This window comes from Oenanthe melanoleuca, chromosome 22, assembly GCF_029582105.1.
Source record: "Oenanthe melanoleuca isolate GR-GAL-2019-014 chromosome 22, OMel1.0, whole genome shotgun sequence".
Classification (NCBI taxonomy): domain Eukaryota; kingdom Metazoa; phylum Chordata; class Aves; order Passeriformes; family Muscicapidae; genus Oenanthe; species Oenanthe melanoleuca.
The window spans coordinates 4428641-4438436 of NC_079355.1; the positions used below are offsets into that span (position 1 = coordinate 4428641).

The 9796-nt window shown below is 42.8% G+C and overlaps 1 protein-coding gene across 2 annotated transcripts in view; it reads left to right on the forward strand.

Moving 5' to 3' along the window:
- KAT6A (lysine acetyltransferase 6A) overlaps positions 1-8866 on the forward strand; it is a 32892-nt gene extending 24026 nt beyond the window's left edge. For both annotated transcript variants that reach the window (XM_056508665.1, XM_056508666.1), the window contains 3 exons: positions 354-1046; positions 1758-2079; positions 3838-8866. In XM_056508665.1, the coding sequence (XP_056364640.1) occupies positions 354-1046; positions 1758-2079; positions 3838-6422 (3600 nt within the window). In that variant the 3' untranslated portion in view covers positions 6423-8866. The remainder of the gene's footprint in view (positions 1-353; positions 1047-1757; positions 2080-3837) is intronic.
- Positions 8867-9796: the final 930 nt, after the last annotated feature.

A 9796-nucleotide genomic window follows, 5' to 3' on the forward strand; every position in this document is an offset into this window, starting at 1 on the left:
ATAAATATCTTCCAAGTTTTTCTCACTTTTTTCTTAAAAATTGCACAAATACTGTGTTTGAATGTAGCAAGGTTAAGTTAGCATTCTGGCATGCCACGAATGAATGGCTGACTGAAGTGGCTAGTTGGGAAGCTAAGTGAAGTGTATTATCACCTCTGAGGAAAGGAGTAGCAAGTAGCACTACATGGAGTTCTTAAAGGTCAAATCTTTTTTTTTAATCCCCGATTTTTAAAAGTCACTTTTGTTAAACTTTTCTGACTTTTTGCTGAAATGCTTTTGTGTAATCAAAATTCAGGATAGACATTTATGCTGAAATAGGAAGTGTGAAATCTATTTGTTCTTATTTAAATCAGGTGGTAAAATCTGTGTCATGGGAGAAGAAAGAGCAGGAGCCTTATTCACCAACAGAGAGTGAAAAAAAGCCAGACATTGTTGCTCCAGCCAATTCTGCACAACCAAACAAGCACATTTTTCCCCTGGATAGTCTTCCTGCAAACAGTCAGCCATCACGAAGAGGTCGATGGAACCGCAAGAGCAAAAAACTTCATGAGCCCTTTTGTGAGAAGGAGCCAGCACTGCCCATCGAGGAAAAAACAGCAGTTGCCAGTGGACGATGCAGTGAATGTGAGGAAAAATCAGCAGCCTCCCGAGGCCGATGCAGTGACTGTGAGGAGAAGTCAGTTGTCTTGCAGGGAAGATGTGGTGAATGCGAGGAGAAATCTCCAGCCTCGAGAGGCCGGTATGCTGAGGATGAGGAAAAATCTGCTGCTTCGCAGGGACAGTATGGCAAAGGTGAAAAATCTGCAGTTTCCCGTCGGCAGCACAGTGAAGGTGTGGAAAGGTGGAGAGGGCAGTTGAAGAAGAACACAGAGCCACTGAAATGCAGATTCCCAGAGGACTGTGACAGATTGCCCCGGCGCTACAGTGACAGTGACAGGGCACTTCTGAGGTGTTTCAGTGAGAGCAGTGAAGAGGAAGAGGATGAGCCTGTGAGTCCTCGTTCGAGCTCTCCACCTGTTCTCACCAAGCCAACATTGAAACGAAAGGTGTGTGCCTTGTTTCTTGTTCTTTTTGACTGTGTTACCCAGTCAGTTCTGTAAGTATGGTGGGGCTTTCTGAAGGATGGTGCAATTCATAAGGCCTGTATTAAGTGTACAGGGAGCACATGTTCCATGTTCCAGAACTCTCTCTGTGGGGTACTTCCTGCTTACTTTTTGCAGTGCTGTTTATGGTGAATTAGAGGTAGGAGTTTGAGGGTTTTTTGATTCTAGCTTCTATCTTGTGCTTTTGATTTTTTTTTCCTAACTTTGTTATTAAAGTTTTTCTCAGTCATGCAAAATAGAAACAGATACAGTCCTACTTATGAAAGAAGCTTGCAAAACACAAATGCTCTCTAAACAACAGAAATCAGAAATTATTGAAATTATTTACCTTGGAGATGTGAATTTTATCAATGTGTCTAAGCAAATGCTTTCTTCGTGGGATGCTGCACTAAAAAGTTCTTTTCTGCATAATTTTTGCACCTTGTTCTAAGCTATTTACGTCTGTTTTATAGTGTGTCCAGTTCCAGCTGTTATGGATGGACTGTTGGCTTCAGCTGTTTAAATTATAACTAGTGGCAGGTGCCAGACAGTATTTCTAGTGAATTCTGGATTCTAGAAGGGAGTTCTCTGCTGTTCATGTTTTGTATTTATCTAGTGTTTAGTTTCTACTGCACATGATAATCTATCTTCTCTTTTCCCACCTTTCACTTTCAGAAACCAATTCTCCATCGGAAGAGGCGGGTCCGCAAGCGTAAGCATCACAACAGCAGTGTTGTCACTGAAACCATCTCAGAAACCACAGAAGTGCTGGATGAACCATTTGAGGACTCAGACTCTGAACGACCAATGCCTCAATTAGAGCCTACATTTGAGATTGAGGAGGAGGAAGAGGAGGAGGAGGAGGAGGATGAAGAGGAGGAGAGTGAACTTTCATCAAGTGGGTACTTTCGGCACTTAGCCCAACCAGACACACTCAGGCATAGACCCTCTTCCAAGAGGAAGTCCAGAGATGAGGAGGAGTCTGATGACAATAATGGTATGTATGCAGGTACACTGGTGAAAGTTTGATAGGTTGTGTTGGATGATAACAGCTCATGACAGAACCAGCTGCTTTCTTTGGCTCCTAATTTCCAGCTGAGATGTAGGTTAGGCATAAATTACCAGTCAAACTAGCCTCAGACATTCCCTAGTTTTATGAAAATGTGGTGCATACATTTAACTATCCTATTGGCAATGACCTGATCCCAGGCTATCCTTTTGATTCAGCTTTCCTAATGGAATTGGTGTCTATAATTGTGGGAAAACCCATGCAGCAGAGTCAGTTACAGAAATAAAATGGAAATGAACTGACGAGCCCCCAGTTTTCCATAACAGAGGGAAATATTAAATTATCTCTTCTGACATCCTCTTCTTCATCACATTGCATGTTCACCCTCTCAGCTTCTCATAGTTCCTTAACGTTCTCTGAACCTTCAGTTCATAAAACAAATTAATTTGGTTCTGACAAAGAGTCCACTGACAATTCAGAAGACACATCTATCATTCAGATACTCAGTTAGCAATCTTCTTCATGGCTATTAGATGTCCTTGTTTTGATGGGCTACACAGTGCAAAGCAGTCAGCAAAATAAAAATGAACAACTGTGTGAAAAACAAGTATGGTGCCGTTATCACATAAGAAAAAATTGTTGCCTCATTAATTGATGATTTTCAGTTAGGCTGTGGTTCCAGAGAAGAATTTTTCTTTCAAAGTACTTTAATGTTGAAAGCATTAATACAATAATAGCCAGGTTTACTATCTATTTGGCATCAGTTACCGTTAAATCCTTACTACAGCATATAACTATGTAGTTTTAGGGCAAACATGCAGACAACTTTGAGTTTGCTTGGTGGGGATACATGCACAGTCGTCTTACACCATTGTTTCTGTTAAATTCTGTTGTGATTAGATTACTCATTAAATGCATTTTTGTGTTACTCTAGCACCGTTAATAAGACTATGGAGTTGAAGACAGATCTCTTAGATCAGTTGTTTTAAGTCTTTTTCATTTGTGCTCTTCTGGATGTTTTCTGGTGGAGATGCAGTGGATGCATCTATATATTCTTTTATAAAATAAATCAGTGATTTTTTAACCATCTTTTGCGGACTACGAATAGTCCTTTAAGTGATCAGGGATCAAAATTGGTACTTTGAAAGCCACTGATTTAACTCACACCCATTTTATACTACAATGATACATTTCTGGCTCACCTACTTTATGAATACTTTTCATTTAGTGCTTTCGGCTCCCTTGTCTCACTTCTGTTGCTTTTTTTTTTCCCCTGAACTTCTGCAAGTTGTTCAGAGTCCCTGAAGCAATAAAATAGTAACCATATTATTTTAGGGTATTGCTGCTCCTGATATCACACAGTATCTGTTGGCTGCCCTTGCCTTCAGTGCAGCTGCCTTTAGATATACATATTAAAACTGTAATGCTTTTAGAGAAAATACAGTGTGCTGTCAGTTACCTAAACATGTTCATCATAAACAGCTGACTTTTTATTTTGGTAAAAAATTAGGCTGGGCAAGAAGGACAGCACTGCCTTATGACAATTCAAAAATAGAGTGTTGCAGCAATTAATTTGTCTTTTCAGGACTTTATTATATAGCTTAGAGCCTAATTTGAATTGTGTATTAAAGGCTCAGAGCTTTGAACATGGAAAATCTTGGAAAAGTTGATGTTCTTAGAAAATGTCATGTGCAGTATTACCAAAAAAAAAAAGTTTGAACAGTGTCTTTAAATTTGTATTTTCAGGTAACCCACCCTTGAAACCGTTATCTATGCTGAGGAATAGTGAAGCAAAAGATTCTTCACTTGAGCCAGATACTTCCACACCTATGAAAAAGAAAAAGGGATGGCCAAAAGGGAAAAGCCGAAAACCAGTCCACTGGAAGAAAAGGCCTGGTCGAAAACCAGGTTTTAAACTGAACCGGGAGGAGGTGCCGCTGTCAGTTCAGGATGAAGTAGTTGATGAAGTGGTAGCTAATTCAAAACCAGGACGTAAGGCCAAAATTTCAGATAAAGAAGAATGTGTTGAGCAAAAAGACCTGCCTCTCACTGAGGAAAGGAAAGAGGAAGATGCAAATATGGAAGCAGAAGAGGTAGGAGAGGGAGAAGATGAAGATGTAGCCAGCAGTGAAGTAAGAGCAGTTTCTCCTGTAGATAGCAACAGCAGTCCAGTGCCAGAAGTAAAAGAACCTGAGGCAGAAGAGGAAGTGGAGGAGAAGCCACGGATTTTAGAAGAGCAGAGGCAATCAGAAGAAGAGCAGCAAGAATTAGATGAACCTGAACATGACCATGAGGAGGAAGAGGAAGTTGCAATAGTGACAAATCAAAACGAAGACCATGATGCTGATGATGAAGATGATGGTCATTCAGAGTCTTTGAAGAAAAAAGAGTTGGAGGAACACCCTGTTAAAGAAGGGGTGAAGGAGGAGCCTCAGGTGCAGGAATGTTTTTTAGAAACAAACATACCAAGCAGTAGAGAAGATGTGAAAGAAAAAGATGAAGCAGAGGCAGATTCTGAGGAAGAGCAGGCTTCCAATGAGACATCAGTGGCCTCAGAGCATGTCCCTGGGTCTGAAGATGATCATGAAGAAGAGCAAAGTAATAAAGAGGGTTTAATTGAATTAAAGGAAGAGGAGGAGATTCCTCATAGTGAACTAGATCTTGAAACTGTTCAAGCAGTCCAGTCCTTGACACAGGAGGAAAGCAATGAGCATGATGTAGCTTACCAGGACTGTGAAGAAACTCTTGCAGCTTGTCAGACTTTGCAGAGTTACACCCAGACTGAGGAGGATCCTCAGATATCAATGGTTGAAGATTGCCAGGCCTCAGAACACAACAGTCCAATATCCTCGGTTCAGTCCCACCCCAGCCAGTCTGTGCGTTCTGTCAGCAGCCCAAATGTGCCTGCTCTGGAGAGCAGTTACACACAGATCAGTCCTGAGCAGGGATCCCTGTCCGCACCCTCTATGCAGAACATGGAGACCAGCCCCATGATGGATGTGCCTTCAGTATCGGACCACTCTCAGCAGGTGGTGGATAGTGGCTTCAGTGACCTTGGCAGCATTGAGAGCACTACAGAGAATTATGAAAACCCCAGCAGCTATGACTCCACTATGGGAGGCAGCATTTGTGGAAATAATTCTTCCCAGAGCAGCTGTTCGTATGGAGGACTGTCTTCTTCTAGCAGCCTCACTCAGAACAGCTGTGTTGTCACTCAGCAAATGGCAAACATTGGCAGCAGTTGCAGCATGATGCAGCAAAACAGTGTCCAGCCTGCAGCAAACTGTAATATCAAGTCACCTCAGAGCTGTGTAGTAGAAAGGCCTCCAAGTAACCAGCAACCAACAACACAGCCACAACAGCAGCAGCCACAGTCGCAGCAGCCACAGCCCCCACCTCCCCCCCAGCAGCAGCCTCCATTATCTCAGTGTAGCATGAACAACAGCTTCACCCCAGCACCGATGATCATGGAAATCCCCGAGTCAGGCAGCACTGGGAACATAAGTATCTATGAGAGGATTCCTGGGGATTTTGGTGCTGGGAGCTATTCGCAACCATCAGCCACATTCAGTCTAGCCAAGTTGCAGCAGCTGACAAACACCATTATGGACCCTCATGCCATGCCTTATAGCCATTCTCCTGCTGTGACTTCCTATGCAACCAGCGTTTCTCTTTCCAACACAGGGCTGGCTCAGCTGGCTCCCTCTCACCCCCTGGCTGGCACCCCACAAGCACAAGCCACTATGACTCCCCCACCAAACCTGGCATCCAGCACCATGAACCTCACATCCCCTCTGCTGCAGTGCAACATGTCTGCCACCAACATCGGCATTGCACACAGCCAGCGGCTCCAGGGGCAGATGCCGGTCAAGGGGCACATCTCCATCCGCTCCAAGTCAGCGCCACTGCCCTCGGCCAGCGCGCACCAGCAGCAGCTGTACGGCCGCAGCGGCGCCGCCGTGGCCATGCAGGCCGGGCCCCGTGCCCTGGCCGTGCAGCGTGGCATGAACATGGGCGTCAACCTGATGCCAACTGCACCCTACAACGTCAACTCCATGAACATGAACACCCTAAACGCCATGAACAGCTACAGGATGACGCAGCCCATGATGAACAGCAGCTACCACAGCAACCCTGCCTACATGAACCAGACAGCACAGTATCCTATGCAGATGCAGATGGGAATGATGGGGAGCCAGGCCTATACCCAGCAGCCTATGCAGCCAAATCCTCATGGGAACATGATGTACACTGGCCCCTCCCATCACAGCTACATGAACGCTGCTGGGGTGCCCAAGCAGTCTCTTAATGGACCATACATGAGAAGATGAGCAAGATCAACTTGCATCCTAAAAACTGAAATAAATATAAATAAAGGAACCTTTTATACTGACAAACCAGAGAAAATGGACCTTTTTCCAGTTAAAATATTGCTGTAGATTTAGAGGGATTTTCTTTGGTTTTTTTTTTTTTTTAGGAAGCCTGGTCTTTATTTTTTTGATTTTTGTTTGTTTGTTTGTTTGTTTTTCTTTTCTTTACAGTCGTCAAACATTTTACAGCTAAAATCACAGATATTTTTAAGAGGGGAAACATGCACAAAATCTTTTCATAATTTAAAAAGAGCCTTACTTTGCTGACAAAGTGGACAGACTATATGTAATGTGATATTCCTAAATTTTTTTTTCAATATGTCCTATTCCCTCCCCTGTGCCCCTCTGTATGCAGTTTCTAGTGCTGCAGCCATGTAAAATGTTTGACATCTCAAAGAATAACAACCTTCCCTCTAAACCCCACGTAACATTTCCTACTTCTAGCAGGAGGCACTTATTGGGAGATTTGGAAGGGGACACAGAGGATAAATGAAGATCTTTATTTCTGCAAGTCAGGAAAAATCTTTAATTTTCCTTGACTCCCTCACCCTCAGTAAAATTTGGAGTTAGGTGTAAACAATAAACCATTCACATTGGTGTTTTTGTAGATGAGTTAATTGAAATTGTATGTTCTATGCTGAAAATATAATGTAATTTTAAAATGATCCCATTCACCACCCAGGCATGCACGTGAACACACATGTGCATGCATGCACACATGTTCTGTCACTGAACTGCTGGAAGCATCTCAGGAGAGAGCTTGTTCCATGTCCCTTGGGCAGTGGTGAAGAGGACAGGGTGGGTGATGGGCTGTAGGACAAGGGATGGTTCCAGGCTCTCGTAGTGCCCTCAGGCACCCCCAGCTCTGAGAGCCCAGACTGCTCTGTGCTGCTGAGGGTTTGGTTCTGAGCCCTGGAGTCAGACTGAGCTCAGGAGCAGCAGTTCCCAGTTAATCTCTTGGCTTGGGAAATGCTGGAAGAAAAGGTGTGCATTTGGTGACTGGGGTGAGAGCCCTGCGGTGTCCTCGTCACTCCCCATTCCTGCTCTGGGGTAGAAGTTGCTGAATGTGCCGCGTTCTAGGGGTCAGTGATATTTTTCCTGATTCTCTTACTGTGTTTGATATCCATTTTATAGGAATAGTCACACATTTGATCTAGTGTGGGAAAAGAAGGGAATCGGCCTCTTTTACAGCAGTGAAACCGTCCCAACACCATAGCAGGGTCTAAGCGGCAGGATTTTGCTATTTATTACTGCAAAATCCAATTTACTTAATTTTGGCTACACTGCTGGCATGTCACCCAATACAAAAAGGGACAACCCTTTAATGTAAAGTTTTTTTTAATTGTATATGAAGTAGAAATGCAGATACATTAATAAGACTAATTCCTTTTGTTTTTAAACCAAAAGAATCTAAAATTTGGGGTTTCTTCAGATGCACTAAAATGGACTTTCCTCCAGTAACTGCTAACCATACAAGGCAGGATTCAAAGGACTTCCACTTTTTGTTTCTGTTTAGTTTTGAGCATGTACAAGGCTGTGTAGGACCCCATTTCTCTGTATATAATATTCCAGTTCCAAATAACCCGTGTAGAAAGCGCACTGTGCTGCCCTCTCTTCTTAGATCTTCAGCTGTGTCGCTGCTTCCTGGGGTGGGGGTGGGTCTGAGACAGGAGGAGAAGCTGTTGAAACGAGGGCCATGAATTTAGTTTGTTTGCCTTTATGTTTGGTTTGGTTTTGTATGGGTTTTTTTATCAATTGGGCAGCTCCCTTTTCCACAAACCTTTGTGACTGTAGAACTATTGTAGAAAAAAAAAGTTCTTTTCTATATATAAAAAGAAATTATCCAACGCAGTAATATTGGTACCTACCATTTTTTCACTTCTGTTTAAAAAAAAATGTATTTTTAGCAAGATAACTTGGGTAATCTTCTAAAAGAAATTTAAAAAATCTCACTGTTAGTGACTTCGATGCCTTTTAAAAATAAGAGCTTTTTCATTTCATTCCATCTTTAAAATTTTTTATCTTTGTTGTAGAATATTAAAAACTATTTTAAGAAAGATAAAATTCTCTTTAAAGAGATCTCTAGAGTGTGTGAATAGGAGCTCCAGATGCCTCTAAAAGCCGCATGTACAAATGAAGCTGAGTCTATTCCTGTCTGTTTATATTTGCTTTTCCTGTTTTGTAACCTCTTTGTACTTTGTTCATGGTGACTTGTAAGCTAAGGGGAAGGGGGTGCCTAGATGCCTTTGTAATTCTCCATGTCATACGCTCCTGGCTGGATGGTCTCCCTTCCTCTCCTTGTATGTAATATCACTTTTTTTTCCCCTTTCTAGCAAGTACTTTCAAAAGAACTCTGTACATTTTAACATAAAAAAAAAAAATAAATTATGTTGAGCCATTTTGGATGTCAGTTGTGCGTGTAAATTTTTTTTCTTCCATTTGAGTGGTGAATGCTGTCCCTGATACTTGTCCTGGGAGAATGATTCCCTGTGGGCCTTTTCACCTTCAAGAGAATTCACTTATGAGATCTCTTGTTCATGTTAATTTTTATCTAGAATTTCAAATTAGAGAAAAATTAGGAAGAACAAACTTGAACCCTTTCCAGAAGTCACCACCTTCAAATTCCTTTCTGCCAAGGCTGGCCAAAACCAAATGTGGTCCTGGTTTTTGTCAGCTTCAGTTTGTAATTTTGACTTGTGTACTTTCAACCTGGCAGAGTGTGTTTTTCTTTTAGCTGATCTTTCGTCTGTAATGAGAACCTCGGATAGGAAGAGAACGAGATATTTCACCCAGCAAGGTTTGCCCTGCAGCTCTAAGGCACAGCTGGATCCCTGGGGTGCCGTGCTGTTGCTGCACGTTCTGCACAGGCTCAGAGTTCTGCCAGCGCTAGAGGGAAGCACAGTTCAGCAGCAGTGGGGTCGGTGAGGGAAGGCACAGTCCAGCAGGAATGGAATCAGTGAGGGAAGCACAGTCCAGCAGCAGTGGGGTGGCTGCTGGAGTTCCCCGTGACCAGCTCAGGACAGAGCTGCTCCTCAGGGCTGGCCTGAGCCATAGAGAGACCTGGTGGCCAAAAGAACCTTCCAAAGACTTTTCCACAGACGGGTTGTGTCACACGGGTTGTCTTCAAGAAGGCAAGCTGTTTATAAAAAGCATTATTTGATCAAATGGGCTGCACTGTTAACTGTTAATTAAAAACTAATAAAAAAAACCCAGCCTCAGTTTGTGTGGGCTGACTTGATGACAGCCACACTTGGGAGCCATAAAATAGGTGACCTCTTTGTCAGAATCGTCCAACAAACTATCAAATCCTACCATTAGATAATGACTAAAGAGGG